The sequence below is a fragment of the Chiloscyllium plagiosum genome, unplaced genomic scaffold (assembly GCF_037043375.1).
Source record: "Chiloscyllium plagiosum isolate Xiang-an unplaced genomic scaffold, Cpla_swu_hap1 HiC_scaffold_9, whole genome shotgun sequence".
In the NCBI taxonomy this organism is placed as follows: Eukaryota; Metazoa; Chordata; class Chondrichthyes; order Orectolobiformes; family Hemiscylliidae; genus Chiloscyllium; species Chiloscyllium plagiosum.
Genome location: NW_028270147.1, coordinates 69293812 through 69308480, shown reverse-complemented (window position 1 = coordinate 69308480; position 14669 = coordinate 69293812). Strand labels below are relative to the sequence as shown.

Sequence of the window (14669 nt, the reverse complement as noted above, 5' to 3'; positions counted from 1 at the left end):
GTGTCATTTGAAAACTTACTAACCATACCTCCTATGTTCAAATCCAAAATCATTTATATAAATGGCGAGAAGTAATGGACCCAGCAGTGATCCATGTGGCACACCGCTGGTCACAAGCATCCAACATGAAAAGCACCCTCTGTCTTCTATCTTTGAGCCAGTTCTATATCCAAACAGCTGGTTCTCCCTATATTCCATGTGATCTAACCTTGCTAACCAGTCGACTATGACAAACCTTATAGAAGTTAGTTAGATAGGATTTCCTGCGCATAAAGCCATGTTGACTATCCCTAATCAGTCCTTGCCTTTCCAAATACATGTAAATCCTGTCCCTCAGCATTCCTTCTAATAACTTGCCCACCAACAATGTCAAGCTCATTGGTCTATAGTTCCCTGGCCTTTCTTTACCACCTTTTTTAAATAGTGGCACCACGTTAGCTAACCTCCAGTGTTCCAGGATCTCACCTATGGCTATTGATGATATAAAGATCTCAGCAAGGGGCCCAGCAATCATTTCCCTTGCTTCCCTTAGAGTTTAGGATACATCTGATCAGGTCCCAGGGATTTATCCATCCTTATGCACTTTAAGATGCCCAGCACCTTCTCTCTAATATGGACATTTTTCAAAATGTTACTATTGATTTCCTCATGTATTGTCTCTTCCATACCCCTCTCCATAGTAAACACTGATGCAAAATATTAATTTCGTATTTTCCCCATCTCCTGAGGTTCCACACATAGGCTACCTTGCTGATCTTTAGGAGGCCCTATTCTCTCCCTAGTTACCCTCTTATCCTTCATATATTTGAAAAATCCCTTTGGATTCTCTCTAACCCTATTTGTCAAAGTTATCTCATGTCCCCTTTCTGCCCTGCTGATTTCCCTCATGTATACTCTTTTTGTCTTTATACTCTTCCATGGATTCAGTCGATCTCTACTGACTATACCAGATACATGCTTCCATCCTTTTATTGACGGAAACCTCAATTTCTCTAGTCATCCAGCATTTCCGACACCTACCAGCCTTGTCCTTCACCCGAACAGGAACATACTGTCTTTGGATTCTTCTCATTGAGGGCTTTGCATTTTCCAGCCATCCCTTTACTTGCAAACATCTGCTCCCAATCACCTTTTGAAAGTTCTTGTCTAATACTGTGAAAAGTTGGCCTTCCTCCAATTTAGAACTTCAACTTTTAGATCCAGTCTTTTCTTGTCCATCACTATTTGAAAACTAATAGAATTATGGTCACTGGCCCCAAAGTGGCCCTCTACTGACACCTCAGTCACCCTGCCTTGCCTCAGTTCAAGTTTAGGTCAACACTAGGTCAGGTTTTGCATCTTCTCTAGTATGTACATCCACATACTAAATCAGAAAATATTCTTGTACATGTTTAAATTTTTACATCGAAGCCCTTAACACAATGGTAGTCCCAGTCTATGTTTGGGAAGTTAAAATTCCCCACCATTACCACCCTATTATTCTTACTGAGATCTCTTTTCAAATTTGTTTCTCAATTTCCAGCTGACTATTATGGGCTCTGTAGTATAATTCCAATAAGGTGATCCTTTCTTATTTCTCAATTTGACACAAATAACTTCCCTGGATGTATTCCCAAGAAATATCCTCCCTAAGTACAGCTGTATCGTTATTTCATATTTAAACAATGTTGTTAAATAAATTTACCAAGTCACTGAAAAGTGCAACAGCTTATATGTGGTTCTCTTAGATAAATCAACTTACTCTAACACTAATTATTGCAAGGTAGTCTAATTTCATTTTAAAGAAAAACTGGCAAATGTTGTATTTTATATATGCATAAACATTTCATCATTGGTGAGTCCTAGTGGCTCCATACCCCACTGCTAATTTTAGAAAGTTCCGCTCCAAACTGTGCAGGTCCAGCTGTAAGTACCACTCTACCAAGGAATGGATGGGAGGTAATCTGAACAGCTCGAGGTGGAAGCTGTTCCTTCTGTTGCTGACTTGACAATTCAATCATCTCCTGCATAAAGCGCAGGCCATCCTCAGCATCATGTGCACTGGCTGCCTGGGGAGGAGAAAAGCAATACACTGTTCATTTGTTACTGAATTCACTCTCCTTAAAAGACAGCAGCAATTTGGCATTCATCCTTTCATTTTCATCTGCTGAAAATGCATTGTCTAATTACTAGCATAAGTTCAAAGTTAGTTTCCCTCAGCACCCGGGTGTAAGTTGTGCACATTTCCCTGTTTTCTCTCTGTTTCCCTGGCTTGGCCCTTCTTTAATAAAAGATGAGAATATTTCTGATTCACTGACAGATGAATCTATTAATTTGCTCTAAGTACTTCATATGTTCTCAGACTGTAGAACACAAATGGCATGGAGATTTTCTATTATAACTCATTTAAAACAGTCTTTGCACACGTGGCCATTAGTAATACAGTGAAAATGGCTTTGTTGATCTGTTTTATTTATATCTATCATATTAATAGGATCCAACTGTTATTATTTGTAATGTACCTCAGAGAATATCATGTATTCTATTTTTATTGCAAATTCCATCTTCCAAACAATTTCCACCCATTTTCATTCTGTACTTTCCCTAGACATTAATAATTTTAAATTGCATATATGCCTACTTTATGGACAATATTATATGGCAGCAACTTCACCTGGTTTGCATGCTGAACCAACTGAACCCTGCCATCTTTCAGGTGAATCAAACTGACTCCCATTTTCTTCAGTAATTCAAGATGTTCAGGATTGTTGGCCATAAAGTCCCTGGCCCTCAGATGAGACCTGGTCCCAGGATCATCACCTACCTCCCTGCAAGAGAGACACACACAGGAATTTAAATTTCCTTCAGCAAAATAATAAGAAAAGCGACATAAAATAATGAACCATTATGCACTGTTTGCTTGCCACACAAAACTACCTTAGCAAAGGCAATGAACAATCCATTTTGGAAATACTCCAAACTGAATTTCATTTTGCACAAATTTAAACAAACTGAATATTATTTGCACCAGTTTTACATTATTATAACTAATTCAATAAAAACACAGCAATTTGTTTAATATAAATGCTTAAAAATAAGCTCACTCTCTAAACTGAAACACAGGTATCCAATGAGACTTACTCACTTTATTAAGCCTTTTTAAAACATATTAGTGAAAATGCTTTTGTTTTAGCAATCTGATGATAAACTAACTTGGCAAGCAGCATGTCCACAAAAACAAGATAAATCAATGTAGGTACAGCTCGGTATAGTAATGATGTATACTGATAAAATGTTATATGTTCATTTAAATCAGGATAACGCATTCAAAATTAGGTGCACTTGGAAAAGACAAGACTTTAAACAAATTTTGCACGCAGTCTCAGGGTTTAGTAATACAAGCCATTCTTACTGTCGGATGCTGGCCTTTGGGCAAGTTTTGTCCACCACGTTTTTAAAAGGTTCACGAATGCTGTTAGCATAAGACGGATCATTTGGAAACAAAACCTGTGTGTTAGGGCAAGACCAGTCAAAGTTGTTGTCGTCCAAATCTATGTAACCTGCCGTCTAGGAGGAGACAAAAAAGAATCAATGAATGGTGGGATTTGGGACTTGTTTGTTCAGTAGTCTGCTTTGACTGTGTGAAGTTGATGGAAAAGGACATACATCTGCTTTCTTAGATTCAGACATGACCTGTGCTTCACTTTCTCAATTGGAGAAAGTCCACACTTGAAATAGTGTGGTTGTGTGCGCATATGTGCAAACAATGCTAAACTTGAGTGATGTGATGGATATGAATCTTTCACCCCACTGTCAGGAGGCTGAGGGAGAGAAAATGAGAAACATCATGACTAACTGATTGAGACTCCACTTGGAGCAAAAGGACCAAACATTTGCTTGGGCAAAACCTATTTGTCCTTTGTTTTATCAGTAACGAGTTGCCAATGGAAGGAGAAATTTTCAAAGATTGTGTTAGATGAGGTTTAATGAAAGCTATGAAGTTCAGCCACTGTGCCATACTCCAATTCCTGAGAAAAGATGGTCCATGTTATATTCCAAGGATCACTGCAAGCTTTCCGCGTCATCTGATGGCATGATGACACACTACTGAGAATGGGCTAGTGGTGATCCAGGAGGAAATCATCTTTTGGCCAAGAAACTAGTTTATTTCAGTGATGCCATGTCTTGACGGGAGTTTTATTGGCAATCTCTGCAAAGAAACAACCAATCTGCCATAAAAGATATTGTCAATAGGCTGAGGGTACCTGTCCAAGTGCTGGATCAATCATACTTTCTTGTGATTCAAATCTAGTTGGAGTTTTCTGTGGAGCTTTGTAGGGGAAGTATACAGCACTTGCCTCCAATCCAAGTCAGAAATCGTGGTCTCCTACAGTTATGCTGTAACTGTACTAATAATACTAATGTTTAATATTTAGGAAATCCAGCTTGCCTACAAGTTTAGAAATATGTTGCAGGGGTGCCCTTCACTCTCACGCGGTGTGTTATTTGATATCTGTGTACCACAGTTCTTCTAAAATCATAAACGTGGCTTTTTTCAAAAATATAATTAACTCTTGGCCACTTGAGATCTGGATAGTCCTTCACCAATACTTGGGATGTTTACATAAACAAACAAATGCCAAATGAAGCCTTAGTTTGCTCACTGCCAAACCTAAAATGTCAATACAGCCAGCAGGAGATGCTATCAGTAGTTTGATGATGAGGGGATGTATTTCGCTTCAAAAGGATTGCAAGAGCTTTGGACCTTGTTACTGGAGTAACTTTAAAGAGGTCATTCATTTGTAGAAGCATGTGGAAACAAATCCAATAGCATTTGCACACTTTTCTTATTTCTTCCACAAACCAATAAACTAAAAACACATACAAGCAAAGTCCTGCCATAACATAACCATAATTGCACAATTTAATGATAAGTAATGTAAATACACATTAGCCTGATAGTGCACCTGCACTATTTCATACAAAGTTTTGAAATACACAGATGATAATGGCTATTAGCTATTCCATTCAAAGAAAAGAATTCATTACATTTTCTGGATATGGTTTTTTCTTCCCCTCAGCAGAAAATTACAGTTACATTTCCTCTTCGATGCTAAGAGTGGGCTTTTAAATCCAAAAATAAATGGCTGCAGACTAAAAAATGTTACTAACCTAAATTCCACCTGGAACCCATCACCAAACATCCCATTATCAGCTTTAACAGAGTTGGGCAGCCAACCTGTTACAAGGAGATGAGTTAACACTTCAAATATTACAATGAGGTTGCATGTCAATTTCATTGTTATTCCCAATTTAAAAATTACAGCTGGGTTTGTAGAATCTTGGGAAGTCTAGCAGCTAAGCCCAGTCAAATTTTGTTAGGTTCAGGTGTCAAGCTGTTTTCCATTTATGGTCTGGGTCCAGCATACCAGCTGGGACAGCAAGTCCCCACGCTCTGACATACCTAATCTTTCCAATGATGTTTTGGATATTGCTGGATCATGTCATGCCATGAAGCATCAGACAACTTCTGCCCCGTTCTCATCCCTCCCACCAAAGTCTTTGATTTATCCCTCATGCCTGGACCTCCGACATCACCACCACCTTCCACCTAGGATTGATCAGTCGCACCACTGCTCCAAACTCTGATCACCTAAGTGCAGGCTTAACTTGCCCCGCAGCCATCGATGGACCGTTCTAAGCCACGCCGGTCAGTCAACCTGCCTTTCAGGTGGAGAACCAATCAATCAATGATATCGTATCTGTGCAATACAGTCATCCCTGGTTTCCCCTACATTCTACAGAATGCCTAATCCCATCCATCCCCATTAAAGTCAATAGTAATGCATCTCCTTTCATAACTACTCAAAAATAATGCAATGTAGAGTTGCTACTTTTAAACAATTTAGCTGCTCATTAACCACATGCAACCCAAGAGGTAAAAGCACCTCATTACAGCATGAAGGGGAGAATATTGTAAATGGATTAGAATCAGTCTATATAAATCAAACTGCACATTCATAGAAAATCATTAAATAAAATGAAACTATGCTACATACCAAAATAAAATTCAGATTTTTACAACTAACAGAATTCACTTACTTGGAGCATATTGTATCCAACGTAGCAGGTAGTCCAGTTAATATTCCTGTATTATCACACCCATCATTATCTTTAGTTCATCATACCTCTGAACTACTCGCAGAATTGAAGTGATTCACCTACCTGATTATTTCTATTCTTGCTAAAATTGGTAGAGAGCCAAAGTGGCAACAGATGGGCCTCAGTGGTGAAGATATAATCCTCAACATCAAAGAGGACATCATCTTTTTCTGCAAACAGCAGGTACAGATATTTAAACATTTCAGCCAAGAAAAATGAATCCATTCTGTGTAAAGAGAAGAGGAAGCATTAAACATTAAATCTGAATCTATTACTAGCATCAAACAAGCAATGGATTTTTCCCTAGTATTAGCTTGATAGCTGCCATTTTAAAACTTGGTCATTGCACAAAAACAGCTAAGCAGCCATACTGATACATTGCTGACAGTTCTCTAGCAGAAAGCTCATGAGGAAATGAAATCACACAATCCTGAAATATATACAAGGCTCCTGATTGACTGTATTTGTAGAATGATTCCTGATGAAGGGCTTTTGCTCGAAACATCGATTTTCCTGCTCCTCGGATGCTGCATGAACTGCTTTGCTTTTCCAGCACCATTCTAATCTTGACTCTGATCTCCAGCATCCGCAGTCCTCATTTTCACCTGATTGTATTTGCAGCTGACTTATGGCTCCTATCTGAATGTGATGGGTTTGGTATTCAAAATCCAGGATATTTTGATAATTTTTAAGAGCCTAAATTTCGATCAGGAAATAACTTTAATCTGAGCACTGCAATGTTTGGAGGGGTTATCTTTCAATCTGTCCTCAGTGGATTTTTAAAAAAAAATTTAAGAAAATAATTTATTCACTTTATTTTGTGGGCTCCGCTTCCATTGGTGATTATGGATGTAGGTTTGCTCGCTGAGCTGGAAGGTTCATTTCCAGACGTTTCATCACCCTACTAGGTAACACCTTTAATGGGCCTCCGGGCAAACACTGTTGATAATTCCTGCTTTCTATTTATATATTTGGGTTTCTTTGGGTGGGTGATGTCATTTCTTGCGGTGATGCCATTTCCTGTTCTTTTTCTCAGGGAGTGGTAGATGGGGTCTAACTCGGTGTGTGTGTTAATAGAGGTCCTGTTGGAATGCCATGCTTCTAGGAATTCTCATGAGTGTCTCTGTTTGGCTTGTCCTAGGATGGATGTGTTGTCCCAGTCAAAGTGGTGTCCTTCCTCCTCTGTATGTAATGACACTGGTGAGAGAAGATCATGTCGTTTTGTGGCTAGTTGATGTTCATGTATCCTGGTGGCTAGTTTTCTGCCCGTTTGTCTAATGTAGTGTTTGTTACAGTTCTTGCATGGTCTTTTGTAAACAACATTAGTTTTGCTTGTTGTCTGTACAGGGTCTTTCAAGTTCATTAGCTGCTGTTTTAGTGTGTTGGTGGGTTTGTGGGCTACCATGATGCCAAGGGTTCTGAGTAGTCTGGCGGTCATTTCCAAGATGTCTTTGATGTAGGGGAGAGTGGCTCGGGTTTCTGGAGGTGTTTTGTCTGTTTGTTCGGATTTGTTCTTGAGAAATCTGCAAACTGTGTTCATTAGGTACCCGTTCTTTTTGAATACTTTGTATAGCTAATTTTCCTCTGCTCTGCGTAGTTTCTCTGTGCTGCAGTGTGTGGTGGCTCGTTGGAATAATGTTCTGATGCAGGTTTGTGTAGTTCAGTATTTGGTCAGTATGTGTTGTTTTCCTAGCGGACAAGTTCCCCATTTGCTGTTTGCTCTATTGTGACATTTAGGAATGGCAGTTTGTTGTTGTTTGCCTCCTCTTTAGTGAATTTTATCCCAGTAAGGATATTGTTGACGGACTTGAAGGTTTCTTCTAATTTGTTTCATTTAGTGATGACAAAGGTATCATCCACAAAGCGGACCCAAAGTTTGGGTTGGATGGTTGCCAGAGCTGTTTGTCTGAGTCTCTGCATTACTACCTCTACTAAGAATCTTGATATCGGAGATCCCATGGGTGTTCCACTGGTTTGTCTGTAGGTTTTGTTGTTGAAGGTGAAGTGTGTGGTAAGGCATAGGTCCACTGGCTTGACGATACTATCCTTGCTGATGAAGTTGGTGGTGTTTGGTGTACATGTCTTTGGTCTTCTAATTGTGTAGGCAGTGTTTCCTTGGCCAGGTTAATGTTGATTGATGTAAACAGGGCTGTTACATCAAAGGAGACCATTATTTTATCCTCTTCCATCTTAGTGTCCTTGATGGTCTTCAGGAATTCTTTGGAGGAGTGGATGGAGTGGTGGGAGTCTTCTACTAAGTGTTTTAGTCTTTGGTATAGCTCCTTGACCAACCTGTAAGTTGGTATTCCACGTAACGAGACTATGGGTCTGAGGGGGGCTCCTGGTTTGTGAATTTTGGGTAATCTGTAGAAGCGTTGGTGTGTTGGATCAATTTTCTTTTTTGGAATTCGGTCTTATTTATTTCTCAAGATTTCTGAAGTTTTTTTTGAGTAGGGCTGTGATTCTGTTCTCTAGCTGTGGGGTCGGGTCTATTGCCACTTGTTGGTAAGTGTTGGTATCTGTAAGTAGTGCAGTCGCTTTTTCAATGTAGTCTCTTCAATTTAGAATGACTGTCAAGTGTCCTTTGTCTGCAAATAACAATGCTTTTTTTTTAGTCTTTCCAGTGCTTTCATTTCTTGTGTATTCAGTGTGTTTCCTTCCTTTTTTCTGCTTAACGTTGGTGCGACTACCTGTCTGATAGTTTGCTGGGTTTCTTCTGTGAATTGGTTGTCTTCTAGTGTTGTTTCTAATGCTGCTAAGAAATCTTTCTTATCAACATCCTGGCAGTTGTAATTTAATCCTCTTACTAAGACGGCTTTTTCAGTGTCTGTTTACATCGGTCAGATAGGTTTTTTATCTATGCTTTTGTGTTCTAAGTATTGTTATTTTGTGTAAGTTTGTCTAGGTTTTTTCTGCAGATCATTTTTTCATTTTCTGCGTTTATCGCTGTCTAATATCGATGGCTTGTTGTATTGTCTCTGTCCATTTATGGTCTGTTGCACGAGCGAGTAAAGATTTTTGGTGCAAAGCTTCTCGGTAGTACTTAGAGTTTGTTGTTTTGGCTAGTGGGGTGTTAAGGGGTGGTTTGTATTTAAGCCATTTAGGTAGTATCTGTGAACATTAACTAGCCACAAAACAACATGACCCCTCTCATTAGTATCCTTACATACAGAGGAGGAAGGCTACCAGTTCAACTGGAACAACACATCCATTCTAGGACAAGCCAAACAGAGACATGCATGAGAATTCCAACTGGAATTCTATCAACAAACACATCAAGTTAGACCCCATCTACCACTCCCTGAGAAAAAGACCAGGAAATGACATCACTGCAGGAAGTGATGTCACCACAGGTAATGGCATCGCCAACCCAAAGAAACCCAAAACATATAAATTGAAAGCAGGAATTATCAACAGTTTTTCGCCCGGAGCCCCACTGAAGAGGTTACCTAGTAGGGTGACGAAAAGTCTGGAAATGAACCTTCCAGCTCAGCGAGCAAACCTACATCCAGAACCTCAACCTGAGCTACAAATCTTCCCAAAACTCGACAGGTTATTATTATCACCTCTAGGAGGCGAAATAAAAATGCTTGGAATACTTCCAAATGTTAAGGTGATAAATGTCTGCATAGCATTAGTGGGCATCAATGACATCACGTTGAATCAGAGATAACCCTGAGCCACAGTAGTTGGTAATTGGTTGAGGGGTAGGAGGCACACAGCACGAATAAAAATAACATACTGATTGGCAGGATATGATACAAAATGGTTAGCCAGGGTCCTGCCTCTGGAGACCAAATGGTGACAGTCATAGACATAGTAAAACTGTGCGTTAAAATAACCATGACTGAAGTGAGAACAGAGATTATTCAAGACTGAAATTATTTCATAGCTTCGACAACTGTCTCTCAAACTTCTATGGATTACACTAGGTATTTTTTTGCCAGATACTGTTTTCTGGTAATGAACTACCCACAGCAAATGATAAATGGTCTGACCTGTCTTCATGGCTTCCTGTACGAACATCTTTCATTGCTGCAAAGCCACATGGTACACGAGCATATTTGTTCAGATTCTCAATGATGGTCTTTCCCACCTCCAAATAATATTTGTCACCTGTAGCCTGTTTGTAATGATGATAGTCACTTACACATGAATCAGAATTCTTCCAATATTTAGGTGTCAATTAAAATCAATAGAATTATTTTCAAAGAAAAAATCCAACGAATAAAGCACAAGCTTACCTTGTACAGGAAGTAGGTACTTTCAGCAAATTCAGGTCGGAGGGGATGTTGAGCCCAGTGAACCCTAAAATCAGTGGTAAAGGCCTAAAAACAAATATTTCCAATTAGAAAATTCTCATTTTACAGAACAATGTTGAGATTAGTTTTGTGAATTGAACATTTAGATGTTAAATAGCAGTCACATCACTTGACACATTAGTTATTTACATTTTGTTTCATAATTTGGGAGCAGAAACCATTAAATATTGTTAATTAACTTGACAAGTTTAAACTTAGATTTGTAAAACTTGTTTATTGCAACTTTAGCCTTTAAAGTAATATTCCTAAGAATTCTTTTCTCCATAAATTTGAAAACATTTCTCTTAAAATAATGCACTTTGTGAAGAGTTAAAAGTTCAGTGCAAGAGAGCAATAAGATTGAAAGAGCAAATGCAACTACAAAACAGAACCAGGTAGAAATGCAAGGTGACTAAACACTGCATTTTAAAGACTGAAGATTGTGGAAAGAAGACTGAGGGCAGTCAAGAGATAGCTTCTGGATAAGTCCAGCAACATTGATAAATTATCCTGAGAAAACCAGTTCAAATCTTACCGTGGCAGTTTGAGAATTTGAATTTGGAATTGAAATGAAATCATCATCAGTAAAAATGGTCATAAAACTGTCAAAAAATCTACTGGTTCGCTATTGTTCTTTCAGGAAGTAAACCTACACAAGCCTACAATGGGCCTTCAGGTGTGCAAAGCACAAAGCCAACAGCAGTTCAAGAAGGTGGCATATTAATAATTTCTCAGACAAACTAGGATTAGCAGTAAATATTGGACTTGTCAGCAACAACCATTTCTTAAGAATGAACTTGTTGAGTCTGAAGGTAAATAAAGCCGGAAGTCAAAAAAAATCTATTAGCAAGACAGGAGTTACAAGGTAGTAATTACTGAAGAAGGGAAAAAAAAGGTTGTCACAATGGAGATTAGAGACTAAAGCTGAGGAAGATGTTATTTGATAAATAAATGCTTCTTTGTATCCTTCACAGAAGAGAAAATAAAAGGAAAGGACATCTTTCAGAAATGTACCCAAGTACTTCATCTAGAATAAATTATATTCAACATACTTACTGTTATATAGGCAAATGTGACATTTCATACACCTAAAACCTTTAAATTAACATCTTACCATTTGTTCATAATTAAATTGGTTGCCAGAGTTAATGCAGAATATATTAAGGTGGCCGTTATTCAAAATGCAGAGTGCAACAATGCAGATGAAGGCCATTTGGCACAACATATATTTGAAAAAGCTACTCAATTTCATCCCATTCACCTTTGACATCCAACTTCAATTACATAAAAAAAAGGTCTAACTGAAGACTTTTAGTATGAGCAACATCTATCAAAAGAGAACAACCATTATTTGACAAGTGCCAGAAATTCAGTAGAAACAGAATTGCAGAAGTGACAGATGAGACCTGCAAACCACTCCTACAAATCTGGTATCATAAGGAAGTCAAGGGAGAATAGTCAAATAGACTAACGAATAGCTCCACTGACATTAATAGCCTTAAAGAACAAAAACAAAGTCAGATCATTTAAAGCATTCAGAAAGCTTTGCTACCTCTGGCAGGAAGTTATGCTTTTTCGTAACTTGGTACAACATCTCGTGTGTCTCTATGGCTGGGCGAATATCTCCTTTCAACACCTAAAAATTAAGAAACAATTGTATATGATATAAAGACTGAACTGTACACACTAGCAAATGCTTCATAATGTACTAAGTTAAACACAATATCACTTATAAATGGAAAAGGCTAGAAACACAAATCACAGACACCATAAATAAGGTGAGACTGGCTAAACTGAGTGTGAACTGAAACATGAACTTGCATGTTTGTCTTTACTGATACTAACTGAACCGCTGTGCATTACCAGAATTTTCCTGTTTTTGTTCGAAGTTTCCATACATTAAACAAAATTAAGTTCACAATAACATTGTATCAGATTCATTTAATAAATTTCAATTCATCACAATTATAAAAAAAACTGCCAATCATGCTTTAGTTAAATGGTAACAAATAAAATGAATTACAAGCAACTGTTAATAGCTAGCCAGCTGTGATGCAAGTCATGATTCAAATCCTGCACAAGCAACTGCCTGTATAAACGTAAGACAAAGTTGCTAAGGTTGACTTTAAAGAAAATAAATCACATTTACAAACATTAATGAAATGTAGGTACAAATTACTTTGAGTTCTAAATTAGGTGGGAAGACAGTATCTGAATCTCAAAGTCAAATGGTGTTAATAAAGAAAAATGCTGAAACATCAATTAAAAACTAAGAATGCTGGAAATGCCTGAAAAGCCTGGCAGCGTCTGTGGAGAGAGAAAAGGAAATCCTAACAATAAAGGTCAAATTGGAATATTACCTTTGCTTCTATTCCCTGACCTGCTGAAGGCCTCCAACTGTTATGCTTTTACTTCAGATTACCTGCATCCACTGTATTTTACTTCTCTAACTGTGAAACTGCTATTGCTTTTGATATTAAAATCAGAATATATTACAAGCTACAAGTGCTTCCAAATCTGTATTATTTTAGTATTTGATAACACCTTAGAGTAATACTTGAATTGCCTGAACACTATACTTAAATGTGATTGAAGACACTTTCAGGATGTATGCTTCAACACCAACAATAAACCTATTGGAAATACAAATTTCTCACAATTAGCAAAGATGGGCCAGATAAAACATAAGTTGACCATGAGTAGTGACCTGGTTCTGTTCATTTCCTGTGTTTTCTTTTAAAAAGAATAATTCTTTCATGGGATGTGGTTGTCACGGTTCGGTTAGCATTTAGTGCCATTTGACTTTGAGATTCAGATACTGTCTTCCCACCTAATTTAGAACTCAAAGTAACTTGTACCGACATTTCATTAATGTTTGTAAATGTGATTTATTTTCTTTAAAGTCATTCTTGAACAGCTGCACCCCTTAGGAAGGGATTGCAGGACAATAGTTGTCTAACTTTCTTACCTCCTTAGAGCAATCACATTCCCTAACCAACAGCCTGGCAGAAATCCATTTATTCTGAATAACATTGCTTTGTCCATATTTTTCATGAAATCTCTAAGTGTGAAGCGTTTCCTACCCATATAACCATCAGAGCTTGGTGCTCATGTAGTGTATTAGTCAAAAGATTATCCAATAGAGTCATAGAGATGTACAGCATGGAAACAGACCCTTTGGTCCAACCCATCCATGCTGACCAGATATCCCAACCCAATCTAGTCCCACCTGCCAGCACCCAGTCCATATCCCTCCAAACCCTTCCTATTCATACACCCATCCAAATGCCTCTTAAATGTTGCAATTGTACCAGTCTCCACCACATCCTCTGGCAGCTCATTCCATACACGTACCACCCTCTGCGTGAAAAAGTTGCCCCTTAGGTCTCTTTTATATCTTTCCCCTCTCACCCTAAACCTATGCCCTCTAGTTCTGGACTCCCCAACCCCAGGGAAAAGGACTTTGTCTATTTATCCTATCCATGCCCCTCATAATTTTTAAAACCTCTATAAGGTCACCCCTCAGCCTCCGACACTCCAGGGAAAACAGCCCCAGCCTGTTCAGCCTCTCCTTGTAGCTCAGATCCTCCAACCCTGGCAACATCCTTGTAAATCTTTTCTGAACCTTTTCAACTTTCACAACATCTTTCCGATAGGAAGGAGACCAGAATTGCACGCAATATTCCAACAGTGGCCTAACCAATGTCCTGTACAGCTGCAACATGACCTCCCAACTCCTGTACTCAATATTCTGACCAATAAAGAAAAACATATCAAACGCCTTCTTCACTATCCTATCTACCTGCGACTCCACTTTCAAGGAGCTATGAACCTGCACTCCAAGGTCTCTTTGTTCTGCAACACTCCCTAGGACCTTATCATTAAGTGTATAAGTCCTGCTAAGATTTGCTTTCCCAAAATGCAGCACCTCGTATTTATCCGAATTAAACTCCATCTGCCACTTCTCAGCCCATTGGCCCATCTGGTCAAGATCCTGTTGTAATCTGAGGTAACCCTCTTCGCTGTCCACTACACCTCCAATTTTGGTGTCATCTGCAAACTTACTAACTGTACCTCTTATGCTCGCGTCCAAATCATTTATGTAAATGACAAAACGTAGAGGGCCCAGCACCGATCCTCGTGGCACTCCACTGGTCACAGGCCTCCAGTCTGAAAAACAACCCTCCACCACCACCCTCTCTCTTCTACCTTTGTGCCAGTTCTGTA

At 38.7% G+C, this 14669-nt stretch overlaps 1 protein-coding gene across 3 annotated transcripts in view; it reads right to left on the bottom strand.

The window, feature by feature from the left end:
- The window catches only part of edem3 (ER degradation enhancer, mannosidase alpha-like 3), a 77987-nt gene that overhangs the window by 29508 nt on the left and 33810 nt on the right, over positions 1 to 14669 (bottom strand). For all 3 annotated transcript variants that reach the window (XM_043699563.2, XM_043699564.2, XM_087990758.1), the window contains 7 exons: positions 11995 to 12078; positions 10386 to 10469; positions 10140 to 10264; positions 6205 to 6367; positions 3392 to 3546; positions 2654 to 2807; positions 1857 to 2048 (listed from right to left, as the gene is read on the bottom strand). In XM_043699563.2, coding sequence (XP_043555498.2) covers positions 1857 to 2048; positions 2654 to 2807; positions 3392 to 3546; positions 6205 to 6367; positions 10140 to 10264; positions 10386 to 10469; positions 11995 to 12078 — 957 coding nt within the window. The remainder of the gene's footprint in view (positions 1 to 1856; positions 2049 to 2653; positions 2808 to 3391; positions 3547 to 6204; positions 6368 to 10139; positions 10265 to 10385; positions 10470 to 11994; positions 12079 to 14669) is intronic.